General features: G+C 42.4%; 1 protein-coding gene and 1 long non-coding RNA gene across 3 annotated transcripts; one reads left to right on the top strand and one right to left on the bottom strand.

The window, feature by feature from the left end:
* Positions 1–3,304: 3,304 nt before the first annotated feature.
* Positions 3,305–6,271, top strand: LOC125526623. Of its 2 annotated transcripts, none has more exons than XR_007291826.1 (6): positions 3,305–3,820; positions 3,896–4,225; positions 4,642–4,829; positions 4,920–5,060; positions 5,153–5,272; positions 6,050–6,271. It is a non-coding gene; the product is annotated as an uncharacterized LOC125526623 (long non-coding RNA). The 2 variants fall into 2 exon arrangements; XR_007291825.1 differs by having other exon boundaries at positions 3,307–3,820; positions 3,920–4,225.
* On the bottom strand, positions 5,730–6,833 carry LOC125526622 (probable LRR receptor-like serine/threonine-protein kinase At3g47570). The gene is made up of 2 exons (XM_048691280.1): positions 6,463–6,833; positions 5,730–6,382 (listed from the first exon to the last, which is right to left on the bottom strand). The coding sequence occupies exons 1-2, from the start codon at positions 6,776–6,778 to the stop codon at positions 6,000–6,002; spliced, it is 699 nt and encodes a 232-aa protein (XP_048547237.1). The 5' UTR covers positions 6,779–6,833; the 3' UTR covers positions 5,730–5,999.
* Positions 6,834–9,783: the final 2,950 nt, after the last annotated feature.

Raw genomic sequence — 9,783 nt, 5'->3', positions numbered from 1 at the left:
CCTCCTCCACCGAGGTAGTTCCTCCATCCCTCCTCCTTCCACCTCCCTCCCCTCCTCGTCCCTCTCCATCTCCCTCCTCACTCCTGCCTCCTTCCTCCCACCTCCCTCCCTGCCTCGTTCGTCCTCTCCTCCCTGCCTCATCCGTCTGCCTCCTCCCTTCCACCCTCACTCACCCCTCCCTTCGTTCCTACTCCCTCCACTTTCCTTTGTTTTCATCGTGAAGCTTCAGCTCCTTGTTTGCATGTTGCTCTCTGGGCAAAAGCCTTAGATCTAGCTTCTAGATCTGGCAACGACGATATCTTTGGCGTCGTAACCACTTTGAGCATCGTCTTGAAGCCATTGACCATCGTTGGTTGTCTATTGTTTTGGTGAGAGGGTGCTTTAGCCATTATGAGGTCCATGGTTGCGGGTCATGATGGCAGGATTGGTGGTGTAGGCTCTAGCTCCCTCTTTTGTGTTCAAGTGTTGTTTCATGCCGAGGTGTGCACATTGTTCTTGTCGTTTCGACCAAGTTTTTGGAAGAGGTCGATGCTCCCAAAGAGAAGGAACCATCACATGATCATAGCTCCAGTGAGATCCCTGAAGAACCTGCCCTCCAACGCAATCATGTAGCGACGGACGTGCTCGTCCTCCTCGCTAACACGGTGATGTACCACCTCCGCGGGGTCCTCAAGCCTCCGCACCGTCACTGGCCCACGCGACCGCCACCAAAAAAGGTTCGGATCAACGACGGGCTGGCTCCTCACCAAGCTGCGCCCCCCGGAAGGTAGCACCTCCCGGTACCAGCCCGGCAGTCCCGGACATGGCCCCTCTAATCAAGCAGGCCTCCTCCGCCGAGTCGGCGACGAGGATGCGGGATAGCCATCGTCGACGTCGATGCGGGAATAATTGCTTTAACTAAAAAAATAAACTAGTTCTATTAATTTTCTTACTAAAAATAAACTAGTTCTATAGTAAAATTTTAATTAGATCATCAAATATCATATACCTAAATTTTCTTACTAAAAATAAACTAGTTCTTTTAATTCAACTAGTTCAACTAAAATAAACTAGTACTTACAAAAAATAAACTAGTTCAACTAGTTTTATTAATTTTCTTACTAATTCTATTAAACACTTACTAAAAACAGTAAAAAAACTATATTATTTTTTTCTCTAAACTAAACACTCATGCCCTAAATTAACATCTGCTTAGTTGCCTAACCTAATTCACATCTACTTAGTTACCTAACCTACTCCCCTAACTAAAAAACATCTAATTAACAGTACCACTACTGCCCTAACCTAATTAACATCTACTTAGTTAACCAACCATCTAAAAACATCATATTAACCTAGTTAGTAAACAAAATTAACCTAGCTAGTTCACTTAGTTAATCTAATTAACCTAGAGGGAGGAGGGAGGAGGAGTACCTCTTGGTGGAGGACGACCGACACGGGGAGGGGGCGGCGGGGGAGGATGGCTGGCGCGGGAGGTCGGCCGACGGGGGAGGAGGCCGGCGTAGGGGAGGGTGGCTGGCGGGGGAGGAGAGCCGGCGCGAGCGAGGGCAGTCGGCGGGAGAGCCGACGCGGGGGACGACAGCAGCGACGACGTGTGGCGGAGGCGCGCGAGTGAGAGTGTGTGGGGAGGAGTAAGGTCAAGCGTGGGCCGTGGGTGTGGATAAGGAGCCCTTAGTAGTAGCGCTTGTATGCAGAAAAGGGCTACTGCTATGTTCAATAGTAGTAGCGCTTTCTACATAAAAGCGCCACTACTAAGCCTGGCCTATCGGCAACGGTTTGACAGTTGTAGTAGGAGCGTGCTTTATTAACACAGCGCTACTGGTAAGTGCATAGTAGCAACGCTTATCATGTGCAAGCGCTACTGATAAGTAGTAATAGTGTTTTTTTATAATAAAAAGCGCTACTACTAAGCTCCTATGTATAGGCATTTCCCTAATAGTGAATTTTTGCGAATACATGAATTTTTGTTTCAAATTCGTGAATTTTTTTCAAATTTCATGAATATTTTTAAATTTGATCAACTCTTTTTCAAATTCGATGAACCTTTTCCAAATTAGATGAACTTTTTTTCAATTTGATGAACATATTTTCAAATTTGATGTTTTTTCAAAATCGATGAACTTTTTCAAATTTCTGATTTTTTTTTGAAAATTCAATGTACTTTTTTTCAAATCAGTGAACTTTTTTTTTACTTTATTTTGTTTCTTTTCTGCTAAATGCGTGAACATTTTCTTCAAATTCGTGATTTTTTATTCAAAATTGATGAATATTTCTTCAATATCGATGAACTTGTTTCCAAATTTGATGAACTTTTTTTGAAATTCGAAGAACTTTTCTCAAATTCGATGAACTTCTTTGGATTTGATAAACTTTTTTCAAAGTCGATGGACGTTTTCTCAAATTTTGACGAACTTTTCTCAAATTTGATGATTTTCTATTGAATTTCAATGAACTTTTTTCAGAATAGATGATTTTTTTTTCAAATTTGATGAACTTTTCTCAAATTGAATGAACTTTTTTCAGAATAGATGATTTTTTATTTTCTTTTCAAATTTGATGAACTTTTCTCAAATTGAATGAACTTTTTTCAGGATAGTCCAGTGGTTCGCAAGATCCACAAAGGAATCTAGCGTTCGGGTTCGATTCCTTGTAAAGCTTCTGTTTGGAGCGTTTATGTTGTGAGCAGCGAGCGCTTCGGTTTTTACCACAGCATGGGCCGGCCAATATTAGGAAGCGTGTGGCGCCAGAAACTCCAGAGGGCGTTGAAGACGCCGGTTAGGAGCTCCCTTTTTTTTTTGCACATACAAAAACAAAAGAGCAATTAGTTAACGAGCACTTTTTCGGAAGCCTCGCAACTATCAACGTTATTTGATGTGCTCTTAGCCGGCCGTCATGTGTCGTGCTCTGTACGCTTTCTTCAGATTTTAATTTTTTTATTTTTCCGCACACGTTTTCGACTTTTTAAATGGTTTTTTTCTGGGTTTTTTTAACATTTTGGTTTTTCACCCATCTTCCTTAACTTTTGAATAAAATAATTTAAAAATATTTTTTTGCGTGAAAAACACGTTTTCATTTTTTTTCTTTCACGAGAGGCACGATTTTGCTTTTGCGGGAGTCATGTCCGTGCCTCTTGGAACGGAAAAAAAATATGTTTTTTATTTTTCTTTCCTTTCACGAGCGGTACGGTTTTGTTTCAAGGGCGTATGGTTGTGCTGTTGCGAGGTGCCTCTCGGATTTTTTTGTTTTTCTTCTTTAAGAAAGGCACGGTTTTGCTTCTGCTGGAGCCACGATTATGATTTCACGGGAGGCGCATTTAGCCATGTGCTTAGCCGGGCGCGGTCCAGGTGGCGAGGTCTGGATTGGACCCAAGCCCTATGTTGAATCTCCGCCCCCGCCGAGCTCGTCTCCCCGTAGATGCCCACCTCGCGCGAGCACTCCGGCGCCACCGCGTGACCCCTCCTCCCGTAGCTCTGCCTCACCGTGCCATGACGCATCATCGCCGGCCTGCCCGGCCGTCGTCCCTACCGCATCTCCCCGAGCTAGCAGCCTCCTTTCTCTGGCACACGCACGCACTCTGGCCCAAGCACCCGGGCTGTGCGTTGGGCGGCGCGACCGGACGGCACTGGCTCCATTCCGACGAAATGGAGGGAGGTAGCCGACTAGCCGGGAGGCAGCAGGACGCTTCTCGTCGAGCCGGATGGTGCACACCAGGCGTTCGATCAAATGCGTGCCCTTGGAGATGCGCCAACTAATCTCGTTTTCGGCCGTGGCTCCATCAGCATCGAGTACGGTAACGGCGGCGCTTCGTGGGAGAAAATCAGTGAGTTCCCCGGGCTCTCATTTGGCACACAGCTCGAGCAATTGTGCATCTTCTTCTGCTCTGAAGCCGCCATAGAAATATATTTGCTATGTTTCTTAGGTACCTGTATATAGAGGGTGGCTCGCTGCACGGCCAAGAGACCGCAGATCCAATAGCTGGGGCGGAGTACTTACTGAGGTAGCCTTTGGGAATCAGACGCCTCTCCGGGTCTGGCGGATGTGGCCGTTCAAGCACCCTACTGTATCGCCCGCATCCCCAGCCGGCTGTGCCGAACCAGCCGGTGGCCGTTGCGCGGTCTCCGGGCTCCGGGCACGATACCGGACCGGCCTGCCGGTCCAGTTGTCCCTGATCCGAACCGCTCTGTGGATGCATCTCTCAACGTGTCCCGGGTGGGTGGAAGCGCAGGTACAACCTTTTTGTCTTTGTTGATACTGAATTGCAGTATGAAGAATTCTGCGAATTACTTAACTGCTGTTCACCTGTTCGATGTTTCCTTATTATTATCGGAGAACAAGACCAGCTTGGTGTGCCCTGTAGTTTTCGCTCAGAAAAGTGCATTCCATGATAGATACATGCAAAAAACTCTTACTGGAAACAAATCCAGCATTTGTTTTTGCAGAGACATTATCCATATCCCCAAATCCAATTAAAGTTTTTGAATCAAGGAAAAAAATCCAACTATAATAGCGTGCACTTATTTTTCTCCTCCAATTTCAACCCTATCCTTTTCCCTGCGGATATGGTTTGTGGTTCTGATCAGCACTAAAAAGTCAATAGTGATCGTTTTTAGTGGGTTTGTATGTCTTGGTGGCATTTTTCAGGCAGCACCATCCAGCTGTAGTGCTGTACGTGATGAAGAGTGGTCATTGTAAACCATGTACCTCCACTCGTGGCGGCAATCAGGAGTTTTCCTCAAGGAGCGAATTCTGCAATCTGTACTCGTGGGAGTATGGTGTTCGTATCAGGAAAGTGTCACCAAAACGTCCCAGAGATTGTTTGCAGTTGTGCAGTGAGTCCCTATTTTTTCCCTTTCTACTGGAATGAAGTGCTTGCAGATTTATGTGCAGGAGTATGAATTTACATGGTGGTGTTTCTGCAGGGCAAGCCGGACAGGGAGAACAGTTCATCCGCTAGAACAAAGTGCCCTGCGATGCTAAGCCTGTTAAGGACGGAAGATGGAGGCTGGTATGGTATTTATGTGCGCACAGGGTGTTGCATAACCATGAATGCCTCGGAACTTGTACGGAGAAGTTACATTAGCCCCACTGATAGACGTTGGAAAATAATCCCGAATATGATGCTTATAGTCTCTCTTTCTTAATTATATGCCAGGTAGTGCACGTGGGCTTCCTAATCTTGAAGTCTGAAGTGCCTTCACGACCGGAGCAAGCGCCACCCGGACCAGACTGGCATTGCACTTGAGATGGTGTTGTGATGACCTCCTGAAGTATGGTGAGTATTGAATATCCCTTCTCCATCTTTTTTTTTGTAGAATAGAAGATATGCATATTGAATCCCCCCCCTTTTTTTTTGTAAACACACAAAAGCTTTGCGCGTCATACATCAGAAGATTAAACACAGTTAGATAGAACAAGTTCCACTAGAAAAACTAGTCAAGAACAACATCGGACGGGTCCGATACATCCCAACTCAAATGCAATACAACACCAATTTAAAATCTGATGAGATATAATGTCTTATTCAAACTCAACCCAGATGCGACTTGTATCCGCCTTCCATTTACACAACTCTTTAAATAGCGGGCTATGGCATTTAGCGGCGACCCTTAAAAACAGCTATAGCTGGGCTATAGCGGAGCTATAGTGGCAAATTGTACATGAAATCATTTAGCGGCAACACCCTCAAACAGCTATAGCGGGGCTATAGCCGGCTATTTAAAACTATGCTTTTTAGAGAGTAGGCTCGGAAGCCCGACTTGGCCTAGGCTAAGGCCTTCAACACTCGTTGGACCTCTCTGAACAAATTACATATGTATGTAACTAAAAGATAATGGCTAGGCAGAAACTAACATATACAACACCACACTTGGAATGCAAATCATAACCACTACAAAGCAAATTAAGCATGACGCCACTTCAGGGGGGCTGACCTGGATGTTTCAGGTGCTGATCTTGTTTCAGCAAAATGCTTTGTGTTATATGCAGTTGCAACAACTTCCTCAGTTTGTCTTATTTTTAACATAGCTATCCGTTATCCTGCGAATCGCAGCAGCAGCATCTCTCATGCACATCCTCTCTGTTGGTGCATGATTGCTGCATGATAGCGCAACCTTCATGACAGACAATATGGCATTGCTGCCATGTTCCATTGTGTTGCTTCCATCCTGCAGACTAGTCAGATTGGCTTCTTCAATGGAAAGTAGTACTGGATCAACAATCTGCATTAGCATCCCTGTAAATGCATTCTCGGCATGCTTATGCAAGGTTAACCCGTCTCTGAGCATATCATGAGTTGGTGCCATGCCTGTAAACAACTCGAGGATGACAGTTCCGAAGCTATATACATCTCCACATGAAGAAACTTGACCACCTTCGCCATACTCTACATATCGTAGACAAATATAGTCATTTTGCATGCAAAAATGTATGTTGTGGAATGTAATGTTAGAAAATTTGAGCTACCTGGAGCTACATATCCAATCGTTCCTCTTATTCCAATGGAGCTCTTTGAATTAATCAGCTGCTCCGCTGCTGGTTCAGAAAGAATCTTTGCAAGGCCGAAGTCCCCAATGTGCGCAACTAAATCCTCGTTAAGAAGAATGTTGCTTGGCTTCAAGTCGCAGTGAATTATTGGTGGTTCACAGTTGTTGTGCAAATAATCTAATGCATCAGCGATATCAACTGCAATATTTAATCTCTGCATCAATGTCAAACCTTGCAGTTGCTGTGATGCATGTACATCAATGTGTAACCACCTATCCAGGCTCCCATTAGGCATGAACTCCAACACAAGGGCCTTGAAGTCGTTTTGTTCCTGTTAACAAATAAAAATGAAACATGTGAGCAACGTAATTCAATTTAACAGCACCAACTCATTGATTTTGTCTCATACAAAGGAACTAGGGGGGAAATTAGTTGATACAAGAACAAGAGATTACCTAATTTACCAGTGCAAGCGGTAGTGGAGATGGAACAGAAAGGGAGTAGAAGATGGATCTGGCTGCTCCTATGATGCCGCGATGATCCTATTCCAAAGCGAGATGATCTGGAGAGTTGCAGGTCCGGACGTTCGATCTGTGGAGCAGGGAAACAAGTGGGGGGCGGCGCAGCATGGGAACGAAGTAGTTTTTCTGATTGGCCACATCACGCTAGCGATTGCCCTAAAAAAAGGAAAATACTAGCGATTGGCGCGCGTTGTGGGAGCTCAACTGGGCTAAGAAGTTGAGTGGGCTGCGTCGTGGGAGATCAATTGGGCTAAGAAGTTGAGTGGGCTGAGGCATGGGCTGAAGATGGGTTAGCACGCCTGTGGCTGGGCCTCTATAAGGCTACAAATCTGATAGAAAATCCTATTAGATGTGTAGCACTACTTGGGCCACGCCTGGGGCTATAGCCCCAGCTGCCCCAGGCCCAATTTCGCCCCTGGCAGTAGCGCCGACCCACTAACATGCGCTACTACTGTTTACACGGGCCTGGCTCTCAGGCACCGCTTACCAATAGCATAGAGTTAGTCACACGAAAGTACCACAATTGGGGCAGCGCGTATAAATTGGTATCACTTTTTGTAATTTTTACAAGACAGTACCATGTTTGAGGCAGTCTGTTGCAAAAGAGTCTAAGCCACGTACGACATTGTATTTGACCGTTGGGACCTGCCTCTCAGGTGCTTACGTGGAATGATCTTTTGCAAAAAAGACCCTTATTTTTTATTTAATCACACATCCATCCTTCTTTACCCAAAAATGGTCCTGTCAGGGAAAATAAAAATTCTTCAATGCGCGAGGCCTGGATTCGAACCCGCGCCCTGGCTCCCAAAACATACGTGTGCTGACAACTGTGCCACTCCTGATGTACTAGGCACATGCCTATTTATACTATACCAGTTGACATGTACCCCCTCCGTTCGGAATTACTTGTCACAGAAATGAATGTATCTAGACGTATTTTAGTTTTAGATACATCCATATACGAGACAAGTAATTCCGAACGGAGGGAGTACTAGCCTTTTCCACTGTTTCGTTTTTTTTTGTTTATGTCTTTTTTTTGGATTTATTTTATCTTTTTTCAGATCTTAGGTATTCTTTCAGCTGTATGCAGTGTGTGTATCGTATATTCAAAAATTGTACACATTATGGGCAGTGACTATAATTATATAATATACTGTGTACAAAAATTATAGTCGCTGAATACTATTCAAAAATTATAGTCACCGTGTATACATTGTATAATTATCATATATGCAATATACGATGTGTATTTATACAGATAACATACAATACGTATACTGTCAACATTATGGGCAGTGACTATAATCATATAATACAATATGTATATTGAAAAACTAATAGTATATTGAAAAAAAATCAGATATCTACGTATATTGTATATTACAGCACACAAAATTGTACAATTTATGTAGCGCGCGCACACACACACAGATATATATGAACAAAAAGATAATGTCTAAAGTGTATACACCGCTGAATAATGTAAGATACATGTAGGACACGCATATATATTACAGCACGCAAAATTGTATAATTCAGATACCTTTTTCCTATTTAAATAAACAATACACACACGACATATGCCTGAAGAATACGCAAGACATTTTCCTATTTAAATAAACAATACGCACACGACATATGTCTGAAGAATACCCAAGACTGAAAAAAAGATAAAAGAAATCTGAATAAAAAAAACATATGCAAAAAATTGGAAGAGTCAAAAAGGCTAGGACATGTCTAAAGTGTATAAAAACATATATGCCATCTTTCTGAACATATATGTTTGTTTGTGTTTCCCTATTTACAAAAAAGTTCACTGTATATTACAAAAATGTGTATAACAAAATGTTCATATTAAATGGTATACGATACTAAAAAAGGTTATATAATATTAAAAAAATGTTCATTGCATCATATAATTAAAAAGATGTTCATTGCATCATATATTGAAAAGTTCATCGTATATTACAAAAGCATATCGTATTTTAGAAAATGTCATCACATCGTTCAATATATATATTGAACATTTCTTAATATACAATGATCTTATTTAAATATAAGATGAACATTGTTTAAATATACCATGAACTTTTTCCGTATTATAAAAACGTTCATCGTACATATATTGAACATTTTTAGTATATGATGTATATATATGTGTATAATTTTTTCCATATTATAAAAACGTTCATCGTACATATATTGAACATTTTTAGTATATGATGTATATATATATGTGTATAATTTTTTCCGTATTATAAAAACGTTCACTGTGTGCGGCCGTGGCGTTCTAAGCTCACTGTCGCTTCCACTGTGCTACTGCAACCTCAGCTTCTACTTACACGCGTATGACGTTTTATACTTTCGGTCGTTCTATTTTTTGTATATGTCTTTTTTGTATATTTTTTCGCGTCTATGCTATCTTTTCTCAGCCCTTAGGTACCTTTGGGGCGTACACAGTTGTTGTCATCTTTATTCGAAGAAAGCAACAAAAATCCGGAGACTTGAGTAGTGTTAATCATGGAAAAAGTTTATAGTTGAATTGATGTACAAAAATTGAATTAAGTGTGGCAGGTGGCGTTTTCTATTCGGAACGCTTACACTCTATAGGAGAGTATTCACTTTGTACATGAAGTGCATAAAGTTTTTGTGGTTACTCTCTCAAATTTTTACCACACCTTACCGGGTTCCCATGAATACACCATGCCAATTTTCATGCATTTCAGAGCTCCTTTGCATGGTATATTGAAAGAAATTGCGTTCTGACCCTTTTAGTGGC

Source organism: Triticum urartu, unplaced genomic scaffold (genome assembly GCF_003073215.2).
Source record: "Triticum urartu cultivar G1812 unplaced genomic scaffold, Tu2.1 TuUngrouped_contig_11, whole genome shotgun sequence".
NCBI lineage: Eukaryota > Viridiplantae > Streptophyta > Magnoliopsida > Poales > Poaceae > Triticum > Triticum urartu.
Note: the sequence above shows the minus strand (reverse complement) of the source record. Positions and strands in the feature narration are given on the sequence as shown.